Below are 20,697 nucleotides of genomic sequence, written 5' to 3' on the forward strand. Positions count from 1 at the left end.
CAAAGTGTCCATCAACAGATAAATGGATGAAGAAGATGTGGTGTGTGTACACAATGAAATATAAGTCATAGAAAGGAATGAAATGTTACCATTTGCAACAACATGGATGGATCTGGAGTGTATTACGCTTAGTGAAGTAAATCACACAGAGAAAGATAAATATTGTATGCTATCACTTAAATATGGAAACAAAAAAACCCCAAATAATGAATGTATCAAAGCAGAAACAGACTCACAGATACAGAGAAAGAACTAGTGGTTACAGCGCAGAGAGGTACGGGGAGACGGGATTAAGAAGTGCAAACAATTATGTATAAAATAAATAGGCTACAAGGATATATTGTACAACACAGGGAATATAGTCAATATTTTGTTCTAACTATAAACGGAGTATTCTCTTTTAAAAATGTGGATCACTATGTAGTACACTTGAAACTTATATGATACTGGAAATCAACTTCAATAAAAAATAAACAAGATAAAATAAGCACTACGAACATCAGAACAAAAGAATAATGAACTATCCAAAAGGGTAAATAAGAACACTGTAACCGTGACACCCACGTGCACTGCACAAAGAGCCATCATGGCATCTTCACTCGGACGGTATCTCCCTCCCTTCACCTAACTGTCCTCCACATGGTCCAGGATGCTTGCCTTCCCCTGCACATTCATCAGACTCTTACAAGTTACCAGGAAAACCCTACTCCTGATTTAAGCGCATTCTTGGAAACATATCCCAAATACAACCAGCTGCTTGGTCACCAGGGGGTTGGCTCATCCTGTGGATGATTCAAAGCAAGCCAGTCCTGTTCCTGGAAATTAGAGTCAAGGTGCTTGCCCCACCTGTGGAGGGCAAGTCACTCTGTTTCTGGGGTAAAATAACACAAACACAGGCCAAAGATCATTTTAATCAATTCATTATGAGTCATCTTCACAGACTCTTTAATAGATACGATAATATAATAAACTTTCCTAATGTGATTGACAAAGATCCCCACCTAAAATAGTATAGGATCATAGTTTTGGTATACTTGAGTTTGCTGAAAACTAACATACAAAATCCTCTCAAAATTCTTTTGCAGACTTCATTTTTTTAGAAACTTTATTTAAAAGAATGTTCACTAAACTCTATTTTAAAATAAAAGGGAAGGCAGTAGCTATAATTCTGCTTTCCATTTCAAATTTTAAAAGGCTCATTCTTCGTGGTCTTGGCATTTTTCTTGAAATGAACATTATAGTATATTTCAGGAGATAATTTATATTAAAAAAAAAAACCCCACATTGAATGTCCATTTCAACCTAATTTAAACTGTTCACACATTCACTAGGGAACTCAGTCTAGTTGTTGACCTTGGTGAGGGCCTCTGCATCTTCTTGGAATGACGACTCTTGTAGGGTAGGTGACAAGTGAAAGGGCATTTTTTAGAACCCCAGGTCCCAAACCGTAGCGGCAACAAATTGACCTGGGGAGCTTATTCAAAACACAACGGCTGAACACAGTTGGAAACCCCTAGTAGCTTCTGCTTCTGTAGGTTTGGGACCAGACCGTGGAAGCTGCAAGTCTAAAACGTACACGTATGCCGTAGACGGTATTCTAGTCCGGGGACCCTACTGAGAAGTTACAGGTGCCCACATTTTTAAAGGAAAAACGGGTTCCCATAGAATCAAGAGTGTAAATCACCCCCCTCAAGAGCAAGCAGATCCAACCTGGGCCTCCCTGACCCTTCTGGTCCTTTTCCTGCAGGTTAGGCAGGCATCGGGGGCCCAGGTGTGCTGGCCAGGTGCTCGCCCTGTCCCTGTAAGGGAGTCTGAAGGAGGGATCTCAGAGTCACACACAGCATATCCCAGCGGTTCTGCAGCACCTCGGGCCTCTACCTGCCGACCCTCCCGCCCCTCACCACACCTGTGAGGCCGCTCAGCCCACTACCCCCGGGTGGCAGGTGCCACCTGAGGACTGGGGGATGAAGCTGGTACAGAGGGGGACAGATGGGAAAAGGGTACTAAGAAGGGACGGAGAGGGGTGGGGAGGATGGAGGGTAACAGAGCAGGACAGGCCGGCACCGAGGTTGGAGGGGAGGGACAGAGGGGACCCGGCCTGGCTCCCTCAGCCGGGTGGCAGAGCACTGAGAAGGGGACCGGAGCAGGGCACGGGGCCCGGCTGACCGGCCTGGGTGACGAGGACCAGGGACCAGCCCGGGTGATGGGGACGAGGACGGGGATCGGGAAGACATGGGGACGAGGATCGGGGACGAGACGGGAAGGGGCACCCAGCTCCCCGGGCCCGGCCGCGGCGCACTCAGCCGCTCGGCCGCGCACCTCCCAGCGCCGACTCCTCCGGCGCGCGGCGGCCCGTGCTTTATATACCCTGCTAAAAATAGCCTGCGAAGCCGCCTTCCAATCAGAGCCGGCCGAAGTTCGAATTCAGCCAATGGCGAGGGCTGTGATGGAGAGGCTCGGTCACGCCAGGCGGGGCCGCTGTGAGCCGCCGCCCGCCATTGGCCGGAGCTGACATCATCGTCGTGCAGCCCCCGGGCCGGGCGCGGCGTGATTGGGCGGCGCGCGGGGCGGGCGCGGGCGAGTCACGTGGGGAGGGCGGGGGGGCCGGGCGGGGAGGAGGGGAGGCTGGCAGCGGAGCTTTGAATAGGGAAGTTTTTCAGGGGTTACGTTTGCAGTCAGTCCGGTGTTTGCAAATATTGTGTGGGCTCGCGAGCGCGTCTCCGGGCTCCAGCAGGATCCGAACCCGCGGCGCCTAATTGCTGCGCACTGAGTTTGCATGAACTTACCCGGCGCTGCAGGCACGGCTGCTGCGCTCCCGACTCCAGACCGCACACCTCCCTGTTTTCACAACAGCAGTGACTGTCTTTTCCAACCCGACATGGATGTGCTCCCAATGTGCAGCATCTTCCAGGAACTCCAGATTGTGCACGAGACTGGGTACTTCTCGGCGCTGCCCTCCCTGGAGGAATATTGGCAACAGGTAAATAGGAATTTTCGTGGGCCAGGTGCCCCGGTGCGCCGAGGAGGGAGTGCATGCACTCACCGACAGGACGGTGTGTGGTTGGAGGTGCATTTCTTTTTCTTTTTCTTTCTTTCTTTTTTTTTTTAATGGTTTGGGTAAATTTTTGAAAATTAAAATAATTGGTCTTAAAACGTACTTCTGCTGCCTCCGGTGCGGAAGGCACTTTAAAGGGGCCTTTTACGGCGTGAAGCGGAGTTGTCATTTGAGTGGGGCGCAGCAGCGCTTCGTCGCTCCGAGTGTTTTTGCCCGTCTCTGGGGCTTATGAACTGCATCCGCCGGAGAGCAGAACCAGCTCCGCGGCCTGATCCCGGCCCCAGCCTTTGGCAGAAGTTTGGTGCTTGTACCAGCTCCAGACTCCACAGCTGGATCTGGTCATATGAACTTGCATGGACTGCCAAGGGTATTTTTTTTAAGAGATTTTGTTTTTGTTTTTGCTTTTTGGTGTTTGTACATCGAGGGCTTTTTTTTTAACTAAGAATTTCACCAGTGAAGTCGTCCACTAGCGCCGTTTCTCTACCAGACCATTTTCAGTTTCTCTACCTTCCTTTGGAACCCTTAAGATTTGCCTCACTCTGCCTTGTTTTTCTTACCTGCCTCTTTTGTTGACCGAAAAAAAAAAAAGCCAGTGTTTGCACAACCAGTGACTTATCAGTCATATGACAATGAGCCGGTCTGAATTGCTTCAAGTCTGAGTTGGGGAAGAAGAGTGTCTGTTTCCGGCATTTTTTAGTAGAACTGGAATTTTTGGCATTGGACATTTAAGAAACTTAATTCCCACCCCCCTTCTAATTTGTGAGGATTGCCTGAAGGGAGACAGATTCTGACACTTGTCCCATTGTCTTTAAAAGATAGAAGGTTTGGGGTTGTCTCTGCCCTGCTAGGCTGTTTGCTTTTTGTCACAAAGTGATTTAGCTGATCAGATATATTCTGTGGGTTTCAAACCCTAGCAAGCTTTTAAGGGAGGTGAAATGCAAACTGTTAAAACCTTCACACGCCTGCTTAATTGTTCGCAGCCCTCTCCTGCCCCCCCCCCCCCCCCCCCCCCGCTTTTCCTCCTAAAGAAGCTGCTTCCTAGGACGTGATTGAAATTGATCTAAGTAGTTTCCTTCGGGCGTTTGGGATTCGGGCCACAAGCCAGGCCGAGCACTCGGGTCGCCTTCAGAGGCTTTTAAACTCTCCGAGAGCTTCATCCTGGTCCCCAGTGCTCGTCAGCATAATGGAGATTTTAAATTAGCCAGATTATTAAAGTTTAACAAGATCTCCATCTCTGTGCTTGCCTCTTCCTTGGGAGGACCCATAAAATATCCTGCCGTCTGGCCTCAGAACACTCTAGTATACTTTGTAACCCAGGTATCTAATTTTAGCGGTAACAAGCAAACCATGATTGTTTTCCCCCTCTGCTTGCTTCGGCTTGCTATGTGACAAGTCTGGGGGGAGGGGGACGGTATGTGCTATATTATTGCAGGCAGGCTGCTAAGTAAGCCAGCGGGATCCCTTTGGGTGGGCTTTGCTAATCCTGAAAATGGTTTGCTGAGAAGAGCGGAGTATGCTGTAGAAAGTACATCTGTAGGATCGCAGGAGTATAGGCAGCCTTATATGGACATGCAGGCTGTAGATCCTAGTGAAGATAAGGGCAGACATAATTTAATCCTAAAATGTTTCCTACCATTTTTCTTTTCCAGTGGCTAGAAAGTTTGAGATGGTGGGGAGAGGGGATGCTGGTCTCTCGGCAGTTGTAGCTTCTGGAAAGGTTGGTTGTGGGGCTGGGGGGGCACCCTGTCCATGACACACTGCATGTATATTTGAACCGGGTCCTTTTTTGGCTGCTGGTCAGAATTTCAAAAGGAAGTCTGCTTTGGCATTGCGTGAAAGAAATAGAGTAATGACTCATACAGTTGTACTCTTGGCCAGTAGATAAAGTTCTTGTCCACTGTGGGACTCCCAGCAGACCCGGGGAGGAACTCCCCCCCTGCACCCTCCACAATAGCAGATGGCCATTCTGGAATGACTTCTCCCACTCCTGTTGTTGTCTTCCTCTGACCACGGTGGAAGTCCTTTAAGTTGGGTGTGCGCACAGCCTTGTGCTTGGGAATGGCATTCTTGGAGAGCCTCCTAGGTCCTGGCTCCGCAGGAAACGGGTGGTTTCTCTGCAGCTCCTTTGGTGTTCCTGAACCCAGACCATCAGCTAGCTGCGTCTGCTCACTGACTGTGGCCCTGAGCTGTCAGCTGCGTCTCCAGAGGGAGACACGTGCCTTGTCAGAGCACACGGTGTCAGTGTCTGTGCCTGTGCCTGAGAAAGGAGGAGGGCAGGGCCTTTCCTGGATGCACAGGGCTCTCGAGACTGTCAGATAATCTGGTTAAACCTGTCGGGTGGGGAGGTGGTGTCTGAGGCAGGTTTTCTTTGTGTGGTTTACAGAAACTCATTAGAAACATCAACACTGTTAACTATAACAAAAAGCGGGCTCCGTGACCCTCAATCATATGGTCCAACTTGGGGAAGCGGAGAGAGGTTTCACCTCGGGCTTTTCTGCTGAATTTGTACCCATTCCTAGGAACAGCTTTCCTCTCGCTCTTCCAGTCACGGATTCTTATAGTGACAAGGCCACACAGTTTATTTGCCCTTGACTCCTGCATGTTTTTGGAAATGTGCTTTCAGTTCCATTTTCGATAGTCATCACAATCACGTGCCTGCTTGTGGTTCCTTTCACACAGACCTGCCTGGAGTTGGAACGTTACCTCCAGAGCGAACCCTGCTACGTGTCAGCCTCCGAAATCAAATTCGACAGCCAGGAAGATCTGTGGACCAAAATCATCCTGGCTCGGGAGAAAAAGGAGGACGCGGACCTGAAGATGTCCCCCAGCCCCCCCGAGGATGCTCTCAGCAGCCCCGGCTTCGGCTACAACCTGGAGACCAACAGCCTGAACTCAGACGTGAGCAGCGAGTCGTCCGACAGCTCCGAGGAGCTTTCGCCCACCACCAAGTTCACCTCCGACCCCATCAGTGAAGTGTTAGTCAACTCTGGAAACCTGAGCTCCTCCGTCACCTCCACGCCCCCTTCTTCCCCAGAACTGAGCAGGGAGCCATCTCACCTGTGGGGCTGCGTGCAGGCGGAGCTGCACCCCCCGGGGAAGATGCGCGGCGGGACTGCGGGGAAGCCGGGTGACAAGGGCAGCGGGGACGCCTCCCCCGACGGCCGCAGGAGGGTGCATCGGTGCCACTTTAACGGCTGCAGAAAAGTTTACACCAAAAGCTCCCACTTGAAAGCACACCAGCGCACCCACACAGGTCAGTCCCTCCTGCGACCCAGGCGGTGGGCTCCTGGCGGGTGCCGCTGAATCACACCAGCCCTGGGAGGGGGCTGGGGCTCCACAGGAGACTGTCAGAGCAGACACATCCTCACCTCCTCATTCTTCCTCCAAGAGAGTTGGGTCTCTGGGGAGGACAGATTAGGAGCTGAAAAGCTGGACATGTGTGCCCGATGAATGCTTATCGCTTTCAGATTAAACAGACAAGAGGTAAATCACATTCTCCATCTCTACTCCATCCCCTACCTACTCCAACCATCTAGGTTTTCAGGGCCCTTTGTGCCCTGTATACAGTGCCCGTGCATAATGTTACGTGGAATGGCCTCTGATTTTTGGAAATGAAACTTAGGGGTTGGGAGGGGGTGGCTGGGTTGTGAGAGCTCACAGCGCTGACCGCGGTGTGGGGTCTGAGCGCCAACTGTCGATTCTGTGAGGCCATGTCCACCTGTGGGTACTTAGAATTTCTCTGTCATGCTGCCTTTGTTTTCTGATACCAACTTAGAAAAATAAAAATGACTTCTTACAGAAGTACCACCACCCAGATCATAGTTCCATTTGAAAGGCCCGTAACGGTCTAGGATCACTGGTGAAGAATCAGAGGAATTTTCGAGCTGGAAGGGACCTGAGAGATCAAGTCATGCAGACTCTCATCTTACCAGCAATGAGAGGAGATCTCTGAGCCCTCAAGTCAGGACCTCGGAACAGCCGAAGGCTGTTTTTTTTTTTTTTTTTTTTTTTTGTATATACTCAAGTAGCACTTTTAGTGAGTTCCTATTTATAATCTGACCAAGGGATGAAGTCGACTGGGTCTTTTGGTTGTCATTTAGAAAGTGCTTTGAAGGCCTTGGAATGGGGTTTCCCAGAAACTCATGACCTCAGTTTTGGAGAAATGTTGTTTCCCGGAGGAAACTACAAAGCCTCGTTCCACAGGGGAGTGAGTAAGGGACAAAATAAATGCTAGAGAGAGACTGTTTCCATGGAGAAAGCAATAAAACCCTGCCCTCGCCGAGGCTGCGGGTCCAGCGAGCTGACACATCGCCTCAGAAGCATGTCTCCCGTCTGAGTAATCTCCCTGCTTACGAGGTAACTGATTACAGCCGTGAGGGCCCAGTTCCTCCCCCGGCAGCTGGAGGCCTGAGGCTAGGTCAGGAGTGCCTGCCGGCTACCTCCTGAGTGCCAGCCCGCAGCCCTGGCTGAGGTGTGTTCTGAGTTCCCGGCGTGCCAACGGGCCCTTTCCTCCCGCACCCTGTGTTGCCGGGGAAGCAGCCTTCCCTCGCGCTCCACTGCAGTCACAGCGTGCCTGTCCTGTTCTCTCTTCCCAGGAGAAAAGCCTTACAGATGCTCATGGGAAGGGTGTGAGTGGCGTTTTGCAAGAAGCGATGAGTTAACCAGACACTTCAGAAAGCACACTGGTGCCAAGCCTTTTAAATGTTCTCACTGTGACAGGTACGTGCATGAGTCGCAGGGGTGCGGGGGTGCTGTGCCCGGAATGGGGCAGGCACGCGGTGAGCCTGAACCAGGCAGGCGTTTTCCTGGCCTGGATTGGCGTTTCTCTTCTCCGCCCAAGAGGGTTTCAGAAGTCTCAAAGATGCCGCTTGTCCAAGTTAGGAAGAACCACGGTGCTGAGTGCCTGAGACGAGGGTGACTTCATTTGCACTTTCTGAAATGGGCCTTTAACAGTTTTCTAATCTGAAGGCCGGACAGTAAAGTCCAGTGAAATTCCAGAGAGCTGAGTGGAGCCCTCCTTCGTTTATACTCCCCTCAGCTGGAGTTTCCTGCCCCAAATATGGGTGGTGATGACTCAGCGTGGTGACCGCCACCCTCCCCTCTGGACAGGGCTTAGGTGGGGAGTGCAGGCGAGGTTGTAACCCCGGCGGGGTTGGAGACCTAACGTCCGGGACCCCGATTTTCTCTGCAGGTGTTTCTCCAGGTCCGACCACCTGGCCCTGCACATGAAGAGGCATCTCTGAAGGGGCGGAGCGGCGAATCCTGCAGGCTAAAAAGGCTTCCAGGCTGAGACGGCCGTGGAAGGAGGGTGCGTGTCCCAGCCAAAGCCATTTTGCACCCTACCCGGTCGCCTACAGGACCTACTGGGAAGGTCTTTCGAGGGCGAAAAAATTCATGTCAGAAGCGGCGGAGCACCGCGGTGTGTGGTGTTTGGGTGGCCCTGGCCCGCCACTGGTACCTGTCCTCCGAGTGGTCCCTGAGCCTTTGCCGTGAGCATGTGCACTGAGAATGTTAATGGTTGGGTGGGCTGTATGTGGAGGGTCTCCCACAGACTGTGTGATGAGGCAAGAGTCCTTTTCCTTGCAAAACTGCAAGAGACAAAAAAAAAGTGGTTTGAATGTTTTGTGTGTGAGGCGTGTTCCGTGCGTTGAGGTGATGACCTCCAATTGTTTCCTGGGGGGGGTGTCTGCGCCTTAGAGGGGAAAAAGAAAAAAAAAGAAAAAGAAAAAAAGAAGGGAACATGTGGAGGGTAGGAGTGGGCGGTCAGGACCCTGGAGTGGCGAGTGGGTGTGGGGAGGGGAGCGCCTCTCCCTTCCGAGTGTGAGGAGAACGTTCGGTGTCTGGTTCGGCTCTGAAACGTGCAGTGTGCGATGCGAGTGGCCTAAGCTGCTTGCTGCCACAGCGTGCATCTGTTACCCGCTGTATAAGCTGTGTACTTACCAATATAACACATCGGTGACTCCTCCTTATAAGACAAACGTAATGCATGGTCTGGGGAATTATCTGCTTTTCCATTTTTCAATCAGGACTCCAGTTCTGATCCAGTTCACTGAGCAGCTAAGATCCGATTGGTCGAATTCGGTGAACCCTAGCTGTCTGGGCCTGGCAATACACAATCCTTCCCGCACTTCCATTTTGTAACACTCCCCTTACAGAAAGGCGTTGTGCAGCATAGGACTGTTTTTGCAACGGTTCCGAGTTTGAATTGCCTTTCTGGAGAATTTCACGATGCCCGTGGAAGATGTGGGACCCACGCTGGGTGTCCAGAACGCTGGGGCTGGGGATTGCTGGTCTAACGTGTTACCTTAGACTCAGAACCTAGAATTCTTCTCAGTTGAGTGGATAAAACCACTAAAGCTTAGAAACTGTTTTCTCATGCAGCTAAGTTTCTCTTATTTATGCCTTGAGGACTAATTTCTGGTTTCCTAGCTGTTAATGCACTGTAGATCTTAATAATGGTGCCTTATGCAAGTGGCCCCTTACGTGGGGTCTCCTACAGGGGTATGGGTGATGATGCTTCATTAAGGCTCTTTTTTCACCTGGCGTTGTACTGTATCCATATATAATACAGAGAAAAGCAAATCTATTTAAGGTCCTCCTTCACAGAGTCAAATAGATGAACACCCCTCAAACAAGTCAGTATTTCCTCAACAGTTCAGACAACTCGACTGTCAGTGTTAAAGTGGAAAACACGAGATGTTTGGAAAATCAGACCATTTCTGCCCCCGTGAGGCTTACATACAGACTTTGCACAACAATTGTATAGATCCCACACCGGCTGTGTTTAGTATGTAACATTTTCACACGTATTAGAGATACAGAAGTATAAAAAACAATAATGCATTTGCTTAAAAGGCACAAGTTTCTCGCATATCTATCTAGCTATCTGTTGGTAACACAGAAAGTATATTACTTTTTTTTTAAGTGGGCGGAATTCTTGTGTATGTATATTTGTGCGTATAGTATGTGTATGTGTGTGTGTGTGTATATATATATACATATATAGATAATATATAAATATTTTTTTAAGGAGAAGTTGAATGTTTAGCTAGGAAATTCCACAGCCTGTGAAGAAATACTTCAAAATGGCCATAAAGGAAGTAAAAACGAAAACAACTTTGGTCAAGGCTTTATCTTTCGTTTAACGATTTGCTTCAGGCTCCTGGCGTCACGTCTGTTGCAGACTGCCGGCTCGCTCATTGTGATGGGCAGGTCTGGAATAGGGTACCTGTCTGTGGCCGTGCAGAAGTGGCGTGAACAGAATACTAGCCCACTGGCTGGTCTCAGACACACGAAGGTTTCGATTTCAAACGTCAGCCTTACTGAAGATCTAACCTAAGAGCAAGCTCATCACAGGGATTCTTTTGTAGACACTTTTTATGCAGATAAAGCTATTTTCTCCAGCACATAGGTTCTTCCAGTTTTTCCAACGGGTAATTGCCCCAAATTGGCATGCCGCAGCGTGGACAGCTGCTCCTTCATCCCGCTGCTGGCTTGTGGGTGCAGATCATTTCTTTATATATATTTATATATGTATATATACACATAGGAGTCTGACTGGGCTGGTATTTTGTTTGATCTTCCTGGAAATGAGCAATGGTGAGAGCTCACATAACTGGTTTTTTTTGTTTGTTTGTTTGTTTTCTTAAAATCTGGGCTGATGGATACACTTCCCTAAAGAACTCATTTCATTTTGCTGAGGGGGTAAAAATGCACTTTTCTTTTGGCAATTCCAAATTCCAACTTGATTTGCTGGATTTTGGAAAACTCCTTTTTTGGCCCTGCTGTGTCCTTAGCCATAACAATTCTATGAAGCAAGAAGGTAAACAAAAGAAGAAAAAAAAACCCAACTTGCACTGGCTTGTCTCGCTTATGAAACACCGTGGAGTGGTTTGGGTGGGTGGGGCCGGGTGCCATGTATGTCAACGCCTGTAATTTTCATAATAAGCAGGTACATCAAGAATGACATTCTGTTCAGGTGATAACTGAGCCTCAATCAAGCAGAAACATTTTGCTTGACATTAAAAAAAAAATTTCTATTAGTGAAATTTCTTTTTTTTTGGAGCACCCTGTTATCTAAAGAATCTTTGTAAGATTTTTTGTAAGATTTTGTTTTACAAGATTTTATTTGAAATTGTTTTTTGCAAGATTGTTATATTTCTGTATGAATGTATTTTTTATTGGAATAACATAAAAGAATTCTTATCAGCATCTTGAGAGAGTCTGGTTGTTTTTTTCTTGAGGGGAGGGGGAGGGTGGTGGTGGTGAAACAAATTCCTACTGGATTAATCACCCCAGCTCCTCCCTGGGAAATCCTTGTGCAACCTGGGAGCCACTCACCTGCCTCTCCTCCCTCCAGCTCGGCCCACAGCCTGTCCCCGGGCTCAGGTGGAAATAGGAGCCGGGGGTGCTCCCCTGGTGTGCCCTGAACGCACTTCTCCAGAGACTGGCCACCAGGCTTGGGGCACAGGAGGAAACACTTGCCGTGTTTCATCTTCCTGTCACTCCAGCCAGGGGAATAAATTGCAGAGGCATCTGCACAATGTGAAACCGACACCTCGGCTCACTTCCGCGTGCGCCTGAAGCGCTGTTCCACGGCCGGTCAGAGCCCGGCAGCCTCCCCTGGCCTGAGGTGTCACCCAAGAGGGTGAAAAGGACAGAGTTGGGACAGCAGGCCCGCAAGCCTCCGCCCTCCCCGGCCTTCAGCCCGCTCTTCCTCGCCCCTCTCTCCCCACTCCTGCTCTGGACAGCCCAGCAAAATACGGCAGAGAGCAAAAGAGCAAAAGATGCTTTACAGGGTCACCAGGTGATTTTCTTAAAGCGACTGGGATGCGTTAAATGTGGAATCGGATGTAGACTCTGAAAATAAAAAAGCTCTTGGTTCCCTAGAAACATTTCACAAGAGCGGCATCAGGTCCTGATTTTGCTGTGCGGCGGGTCGTGGTCAGTTGTCTGCAAGTCCGTGTTCAGCGCGCACTGAGCTCAGGCGTGCCGGTCAGATCAAGGTGTGCTTTCCAGAAGGGGCTACAGGGTGGAGTTTCCGAGGGGACGCGCTTCTCCCCTTTGCCCTTCGTTGAAGGAAGTTCCTGGCGTTGGTTGCTGAGGGCTGCCGTCCCTGCTCGAAGCAGATCTTCGGCTCCAGCGGCGCACTTTGCACGCGCTACTGCTCATCTTACCACTGGGGAGGGGAAGTTCAAGCGCGCCCGCAGGTTAGGAATGTTAAGTAATTTTCTCTCCAGAACCGCGGTAGAAACACCAGGCATTTGAGAAGAGCCGCGGTGTGGGAGGGTGCAGGAAGACATGCAGTTTTTGCCAGGACTCATGGGTGTGCTGTGTTCCGAAACACATGTCAGGATGACTAAGAGTTGGACTGCCCCGACTGTCGGGCTAAAAAAAGGCTCGACAATGCGTTCCCAGCTACTAGCAAGACTCGACCACTTTGTCATGCGGAGACTATGCCGAACAGCTCAGTTATGTTCAAATAAGGCTGCTAAGGGAGCCGCCATGCAAGGGATCCGCTGTAAACCAAGGGTATTTATAGAAGGACAGAAAAATTTCAGTCTGCTTACCACAATTTTTGAGACCTAGCTGGAAGAAAGAATGTGTTCCCGTTCGAGCTAGCTGTGTGCTTTTGGACAATTTGCTGAGCTACACTGGACCTCAGTTTTCTTATTGCTACAGTATTTTGGGCTAGGTCACATGTGTCCAGCATTTTAAATAGCACTGCAATTCTGTGGTCTGTGAGTATAGGGTGGACTTCAAATTACACGTTCACCCTCTTCGGAATGCTGGGCTCAAATCTAGAAAGCTTTCCCCTGTGCTACAGTAGAAAGTATTGCTGAGAAAATTGCTCTGACTTAGAATGGAAAGCAGAACTTTCTCAAATTGCCCCTTGCCCCTTTAATTATAGCTAGGTTATTTAAGCATTTGGTGCTTTATAACATACCATTTTTTTTTATTAAAAAAAAAAAAGCTCTCTGGAAAGTGCCATGGTAGACCTTGCGGATCCAAAGGCTCTCAAGTTCTCCCGACGCTCGATTGTGTGCCACACTCCCTGGCAGACGCGTGTGCCCGGAGGGCGTTGGAGGCCATGGAGGTGGAGTTGTTTACTTCTATAGCTTAATTGCTATGGAGAAAGAACACAGCTTTCATATGTAACTCCCCTCTTAGGTTTTAACCTTATGCCACCGTGAGCTATTTTTTAACAACCCTCTATCTCAACCTGAATTGTTCCCTTCCCCAAACTGGGTGACAATGGAGACAACAGCTACCACTTCTTGTGCCTTGACTAGGAGTTGGGTAGGCAACTTTTTACACATCTGTGTGTGTGTGTTTATATATACTTCCCAGTGTGCGCCACACAGTAGGTGTTCTCCCCATTCCACAGGTAAGGAATACTGAGGCTTCAGAAGTTAAGTTGCTTTCCCGAGGTGGCTCAGCGGGAAAGCCGCAGGCTTGCGTCCAGTCTGGGCCTCTCAGTGCCAAAGACCAAGGTTTTACCCACCACCCGACAGGGCTTTCTGTCTCACGCAAGTTCACTCGAGAGCCTTCTATTCCTTCTGTTGGATTCACCTTAAAATGAAGTTACATTCATGAAATGGAGACAGAACTTTCTTATAATTCGGAAGCACTAAAGCTATAAACTGTGCTGTAATCCTAAGCAAACAAAAGTAACCATTTTGAATTGCTTTCAAGATACGAGACAGATGGCGTGTATTTATTTTTAATGTTTAAGAAGACAGAGAAAGCAATTGGGGATGAGACATCCTGCATCATTAATTGGCAAGCATCACCTAATGTACGTAGTTAAGACACAAAGAGAGGAAGATGAGGTCCATGCATCACGCAAATGAGCCAATACAACAAAGTGTATTTAACTGGATTTATTTTATAACAGGGTCTCTCTGATTCACTCTAAGTAATTTTAATGAGAATTCTGTGAGGGAAAAGAGACAAAGAAGAGAAGGAATCTGGGTACCACATGTCCCGATAGGAGCCATGCTGAGCTGTGTAGTCACTGCAGAATTTCCAATAAAAGGCAGATTTAACGAGAATGCCCATCGTCACTGTGAGTGTCTCCAAACGCGTGTTGCTAAGCCTTGCGCTGACTTCCCTTTACATAACTGTGCCAAAAAAGAAAAAAGGTATCATATGATCTGGAACTGTTTCTTAAATTAGGAGCCCCAATCCAAAACTGCCATGAACAAACAATGACTAACTTTCAAAAGGCTTAGCTACTTAGATAAAGGTCCCTGTGCACCACACCACACAAATCAGCATCTCCTGAGGCTTTGTACTTACTTGATACCCAGGCACGCGTACGGGTGACTTGCATGCATGGACGAAGCAGATTTCTAAAGGTTCACGTGACCACATTTCCTTGTGGTTGTGCAAGACTTCCCTCCAGATGTGCTAGAGAGGTGATGACGGGCACTGGCTTTATCAATTAACTCGCTGGAAAAGCGGACGGCGTAGACCGGGCGTCGTTCAGCTGTTTGCCTTGGTGAGGAGACAGGAAAGTGGTGGCCCTAAATAGCAGTAAACCCGTGTGTCCTACCTTCCCCTTCAGACAGGAATTGGGGAAAGTCTTCACTGTCGCCCCACCTTCACCTGCACAGTTTACCATCCTCCCCAAAATCGGTCATTTATTCACAAGCTCAAAAGTCAGAGCAAGCGGACTCACCGACAGAGGTGTGTGTGTGCGCTTTAACTGTAAAGATGTTTTTTGGGGGGGGGGTCGCTAGGTCTATTTATTTACTTATTATTAGTATTTGCTTAACGGAGGTACGGGGACAAAGCCCAGGACCTCGTGCGTGCTAAGCACACGCTCTACCACTGAGCTGTGCCCTCCCCACCTTGACTGCAAAGATTTAACTCCTCCTGGTAACACTGCCTTTGGACAACATTCAGGACTATAAATCATCTCATTAAAGTTAGCCAGAGAGAACATCAGCGTTCACGACAAACTGCAGAAATGCTGAACCGTAATGATGCAATTTTCAGTGTCTGTCTGTCCTTGTCTAAGACCAGGCACCAGGAGCTCCTGAGGCCTCGGAGGTCCGGCGGTGGTGAGGTCGCCCCTGCAGGGTCCCAGGGTCTGAATGATCTGAGTAGAGGCGCAGTGAGGCCAATAAAGGAAGCCTCTGTGGAGGGGATAGCAGCTGTGAGGATGGCCCCCGGGGACCTGCCCCCCGTCTCCTGGCTCCTCCAGCTGGTGATGCCGCACTGTCCTGTGTCAGGAGGCAGGAACTGCGGGAACGGGTTTGGTCCTCTTCTGACCAGAAATCTTCACAGGGCTTAAGAGAGGAAGGTATGCAGGCGGCTTCTGGCTCATTGTTAATCAGTTAGGACCCACCCACTCAGGTAATAAGGAGAGTTGCCTTTTTTTTAGTATATAATGTTTTTAGGAGGGGGAGATAATTAGGTTCATGTATTTATTTTTTTAATGGAGGTACCAGGGATTGAACCCAGGGCCTTGTGCACACTAAGCACATGCTCTACCACTGAGCTCCACCCTCCTCCCCAGGAGTACTGTCTTAAGGATGTGTGTGTTCCGGTGACCAGCCCGAGTGGCATCTGGAAGTCAGACCAGCTGTACAAGAACATATTTTCTTTAAGTTATGACTTTCTTTGGACACTTTTAACGGGATCCCAAACTAGGACTTTTTTTTTTAAAGGGAATTCTACTAATTACATTTGCAAAGACTGGGCATTTAGCCCGTCATGTTCTGGGGAAGCGATGGAGAACTTCCCACATGCAACTCACAAGTAGAGGAATCTCTCATTCCTGGCTTAAACCCTTTAAGCTGTGTTTTTCTCGCTTCCAAAGTGGGAAGAATGGGAATCCTTTGAAGACTGTTGGCAAATCAGACGTATGTCAGGGTCAGTAGTGAGTCCTTATCATCTTTGTGCGGTGGGTATTTATTTCTCCATCAGGAAAATAATTTCTGTCCTCTCGTCAAATTTGTCTAAAAATAGAATTGAAAAAGTAGCACGAGGAAAAGCTCAGTCGCGTTCAGCTTCCGCAGCACGATCTTCCAGTAGACGCGGAGCAGGACACGCTTAGGCTTTATCTGCGTTTTCATGATCAATAAAGCAGCTTCCTCTTGAAATGCGTGCTGTGTTACCGAAATCTCACAGGAAGGAAGTTCTGCAAGTCTTTGAGTAAAAGACTTGCCTGTCGAAAGCTGAACGCTCTGACCAGTGGCAGAACTGAACTGACCAACAGACTCAATGAGTTGATTCCGCTGTTTTTGACAAGTGACAAAGAACCCAGAAGTCCCGGTGGTTACTGCCGTTTTCACAAGCGGCTGTAAACCCCGAGGACTGTCCAACTGTCCTGAGCCGGGTGGACTGTGCTCAGTTGGCCCTTGAACCACTGTCTCATCGGGCCCTCTTTTCTGTTTTTTTATTTACTTATCTATCTATCTTCTTTATTATTTAACTCGGCACATTCTTTCTGATGCACTGGATTCTGTGCTCGAACACCTCATGCATCGCCAAGTATCAGCCTTGATGCTAGAAGCCACTTTAATTGGGCATCCAATTAACATTCCTATGCTTACCTTCAGATACACATGGTTTATTTTCTTTATTTTGCCTGGTTTTTGGTTAACTGGTCCTTGTTTGTTTGCTTGTTTCTTACTTTCACCACACCTTTTTTGATGTGCATAACTGCCAGGAACATGCATTGTACACCCCCGTTGTCCTTAATAAAATACCATGTATTTGGTGGAAATAAAATACCATGTATTTGCAGAGGTTTGGTTTGGTTTTGATGTCAGTGCTGTTATTTGCTTGTGAAATAGTCTCACTGGCCATTGGCTTTGACAAATAAGCCCAGGGTTGATCTGGCGCAGGCCACCACTCCGGGGGACATAGCCCATGAGCGAGGACAGCTCTCGTGCGCTCAGGCACCCGGCAGGGAGCAGGGTGGCCCCCAGCACTCTCGTTTTGCAGAGAACAAACCGGAGACCCAGGCACGTAACTGACACCATCGGTGAGAGGCAGAGGCAGAAACAACACCAACCCACCCCTTTCCACTGTCACAGAGGCTTTGTTGAGCTGGCTGCTAACATCTCGGACCCGACGCCACCGAAGTCTCAGGGCCCTGCGTGAAGTGTGGGCGGAAGTCACCTGGAGGCCCGCTGTCTTCTGCTCAGGCCGCCTCACTTTCTCAGCACCCCCGGGGCTCAGCTGCGCACGGCCCAGTGATGGGGAAACCGAGGCCAAGTCTCGGAGGAAAGTGATTAGGGCAATCCGTACACCTATAAGCTCGGTCTGCATGACACAGTTCAGTTAGAACCATCTTCACTGGTGTCTGTTTTTAAAGGACGTCTCCCTTCTGCAAGTGCACTGAATGCTCCAGAAAGGGCCACGTCCCTCTGAACGGAGCTACTCGGGGAAATGAAAGTGAAACTGAATTAAAACCCATTTCTGGAATTGTCATTACAGTTTAAATAATCAAGTGTTTTGAGGGGGAGGGTATAGCTCAGTGGCAGAGCACATGCTTAGCACGCATGAGGTCCTGGGTTCCAACCCCAGTACCTCCATTAAAATAAATAAATAACCTGATTGCCACGCCACCCCCTCCACCAAAAAAAAGGAAAAAAGAGAGTCAAGTGTTTTGATCTATTACTTCTAAATCGAATATAAAGCCTTTTTAATTCTGGACACGAGTCTTTCTCACAGGAGGAATTAATCGGGTGTTCCCAGATGACCAGTTAAAATGTCGATGAATCCCAAACCTCCTTTTTCACAATCTGCCATTTGTGGTCATATTTTTTGCTGCTTTCAGGCGAGGTGGCCATCTCTGCCTTGAAGGTCAGGCGGGTGACTGAGCTGTCCTGCTTCTCCTGTGTCCGCTGCAAGCAGGCATGACCAAGTGCGCGTAGTCTTTTTCCAGTCAGAAGTAACACTGCTCGGCAGGTGAGATGAGAAAGCCGAGTTTGGACCCCTCCCTCGTGCATCCGTGTGGCCAGGGCAGGTGGCCGAAGCTCTGAGCCTGCTCTTCCCTCAGCGATGGGAGCCCCTCAGGCGGCGCTGAGAGGACTGAATAGAGGAGCCGGGCATACGTCCCGGTGTCGTCCCGGGGCCGGGAGGCCCACAGGAAACCAGGCCTCACCCGCTTTTCTCTCAGAGGCAGGTTGCTTCTGTCTCAAACCCTTGGATAGAAACTTTTCTCACCTGCAGTTTTTTCTTTAAGCAACTCTTTTCCATTCAACTGATTTTTGGGACCTGGTCCAGGGAAATACTCTGTCAGGACACTTTAGCATCAAATAATTGTGCTTGTCGGTCCCCACTGGGGTCCGTCACTTTGGCCAAGATGCTCCACCTCTCTGAGACAGAGATGCCGGTCTCCTCAGATCCTGAGATGTGAGCCGCCCTTGGGTGAACGCACAGAAAAACGCCCCGACCAGTAGCCCGGTCTCACATGCAACAAGGCTGCTGTTTTTGTACGTTTGTTTGATTGTTCTCTTTACCTCCTTCTGCTTTGGTTTCCTCACCTGGAACACTGGGGCTGAGGTGCTGCTAGGACTGGAAATAAGACCGGGAAGGAGCTTAGCCCGGGACCTGGCGCCAAGGCGGGTGATCGCAGTGTGGTTCACCTGGAATCGGGTGATGACTGTCATTTCTTCCCGGCAACACAGGAAAGGGCATTTTTAAATAGTCTCCTGAAATTCGCAGGTACGGAAACACTTTGGGTCCAAAACAGCCCATTTGGACACAGCTGTTGTTCTCGGAATGACTTGAGTAGTTAAGACGGTTTGTGGGGTCGGCCTGGACTTCGCCATCCCTGCTCCAGCAAGTTGCCCCAAAAATGACGGGCAGAGATTCGGGCGGCAGCCCTCTGCTGCCTGCCCTCCCGGGAGAAGCTGCGGGAGCTTCCGGGGTGCGCAGGTCCTGAGGACACAGCTCACCTTGGCTTAAGAACCATGGACAGTTTTTCTTATCGGCTGTCTCCTGAGAGTGCTTTTCTTATAAAGAGGGCAGGCGTTGCCGGCAGAGGGAAACTTACCTGAGTCGGGGTATTACGAAGCATTGGTTGAACCGACACCTTGTTATGAAATGGTCAGATCACCTTTGTTTGCATAATTCGGGAATCCAGCCTGCATTGTCTGCACTTGACACTGTCATCCTGAAGTCTCATGTTTGCTGTGGCTCCTGGATGGGGACAACGCACGATTCCTTCAGGACGGGAGGGCGACGGAACAGTGGCTAGACCCCTTCCCCCCGACCCTGGCAAGTAACAGCTACAAAACTAACAGAGCCGGTACAGATCACGGAGGACGCCGGGTGCCTGCACGTGCAACACGAGCAGGCGGGTCATCACCCTGGCGAAACGTCCCTTCTGAGTCCTAAACATCCTTTCCACGCCCCCTCCCAGTGCAGTGCTCCAGGCCCGCAGCCTCTCGTGGCCCCGTTTCTATAACCACCGTGAGGTGAGTGACAGAGCAAGTTCAAGGCCCTTGGGGACAAGTCTGTGTACCTGCCTTAGATTAGAAGATGGATGTGCTTTAGAACCCAGCAGATCTGGAGTCAAATGCCAGCTCTGAGAGTCTCTAACCACGAGAACGTGTGAGGTCACTTCTGCTCTGGCGTGCCTGCCTTCTGACATCTGAAATGGGGGCTGGGACGTCTGCCTCTCGGGCCCCCGGAGCCCAGTGTGCAGAGCCCGGAGGGAGGACTTCATCCCTCGGCAGCACATCCTGCCTCAGTTCCCCATTCAGCCCTGAGTGGGGACATCATATCTTACACACATGGAGCTGAGGTCTTGCCACGTGGTGCGTGATCCCACGGAGCACAGCCTCAGCCTGGACCGGGCCTAGCACGACAGCGTCCTCCTCTCACCTGTCATTCCCCGTGCGCGGTGCCCTGAGTCTGAAATACAAACGCTATTAAACCTCATGTAGCAAGACTGTACGCAAGTGTCAGAGAGGCTGAGACGGGTGCTCAGGCCCTTCGCTCCCCGTCCCACCTTCTTCCTGCAGGGCCACAGCTTCACAGCCTCTGTGGCCCGGGGGGCAAGCCGCGGACGGGGCTGGGGAAGGGGCTGCAGCGGCTGCAGCCCGCACCCTAAGCAGCGTGGGCTTGCAGACTCCGAGTTACTCTTTAGACTTTATGCCTGGTACAGACTGACCGCTCTGTCCCCCCGAAACCCACGTTGTGAACTGAATGCTGTCTCATTGGACTGTCCCCCAAATCTCGTGGGAGCAGGAATAATTGTCCCTGTTTCACAATGGCTGGAGCACACCAGCGTCACCAACACCAGACCATCATCCAGACCTTCGTTTGGCTCCACTGCCCGTGCCCGCCCGGCACCGCGGGATGATCGGGGTGCACTCAGGCTCCCGGGGGGGAGGTCTCCCTCGGGGAGTGGCTCTGCCCACAAGGCAGAGGAGGGCGGCCGTGACTCAGTTCTCCTGGGCTGGCACCCAGACGGCCCGTGAGTCAGGAGGAGAGGGGCACCTGGGGTGCGGCCGTCAAGCAAGAATCTGTACTTTCCTTGCCCATTCAGACCTGTTCTGGGAATTTCTATCAGGCCTGGAAGGCAGTCTGACACCTTTCACAGGACTTAATCTCCTGGGCATGTGTCCCAGAGGGACCGCACCCCTAACCTTACTGAGAAAGGAAGGAGCCGG

At 50.0% G+C, this 20,697-nt stretch overlaps 1 protein-coding gene and 1 long non-coding RNA gene across 4 annotated transcripts in view; one reads left to right on the plus strand and one right to left on the minus strand.

Moving 5' to 3' along the window:
- The first annotated feature begins 2,627 nt into the window (after window positions 1-2,627).
- Window positions 2,628-11,270, plus strand: KLF6 (KLF transcription factor 6). 2 transcript variants are annotated; one of them, XM_006215940.4, is made up of 4 exons: window positions 2,628-2,980; window positions 5,735-6,308; window positions 7,651-7,774; window positions 8,247-11,270. In XM_006215940.4, exons 1-4 carry the CDS (start codon window positions 2,777-2,779, stop codon window positions 8,296-8,298), a joined length of 954 nt encoding a protein of 317 aa, XP_006216002.1. In that variant the 5' UTR covers window positions 2,628-2,776; the 3' UTR covers window positions 8,299-11,270. The 2 variants fall into 2 exon arrangements, with proteins under 2 accessions (XP_006216002.1, XP_072811086.1); XM_072954985.1 differs by lacking the exon at window positions 2,628-2,980 and adding an exon at window positions 4,307-4,772.
- A 1,989-nt stretch (window positions 11,271-13,259) lies between these two features.
- Window positions 13,260-20,697, minus strand: part of LOC116277037 (uncharacterized) — a 28,442-nt gene continuing 21,004 nt past the window's right edge. For both annotated transcript variants that reach the window (XR_012067047.1, XR_012067046.1), the window contains 4 exons: window positions 19,816-19,936; window positions 19,074-19,219; window positions 14,357-14,554; window positions 13,260-14,178 (listed from right to left, as the gene is read on the minus strand). This is a non-coding gene — a long non-coding RNA (uncharacterized lncRNA). The remainder of the gene's footprint in view (window positions 14,179-14,356; window positions 14,555-19,073; window positions 19,220-19,815; window positions 19,937-20,697) is intronic.

The sequence above is a fragment of the Vicugna pacos genome, chromosome 35 (genome assembly GCF_048564905.1).
Source record: "Vicugna pacos chromosome 35, VicPac4, whole genome shotgun sequence".
Taxonomy (NCBI): domain Eukaryota; kingdom Metazoa; phylum Chordata; class Mammalia; order Artiodactyla; family Camelidae; genus Vicugna; species Vicugna pacos.

Coding starts and splice junctions, on each gene's coding strand:
- KLF6 (XM_006215940.4), top strand. CDS start 2,777: ATGAACTTACCCGGCGCTGCAGGCACGGCTGCTGCGCTCCCGACTCCA. Junction 2,981..5,734: donor TGGAGGAATATTGGCAACAG/GTAAATAGGAAT, acceptor CCTTTCACACAG/ACCTGCCTGGAGTTGGAACG. Junction 7,775..8,246: donor AAATGTTCTCACTGTGACAG/GTACGTGCATGA, acceptor TTTTCTCTGCAG/GTGTTTCTCCAGGTCCGACC.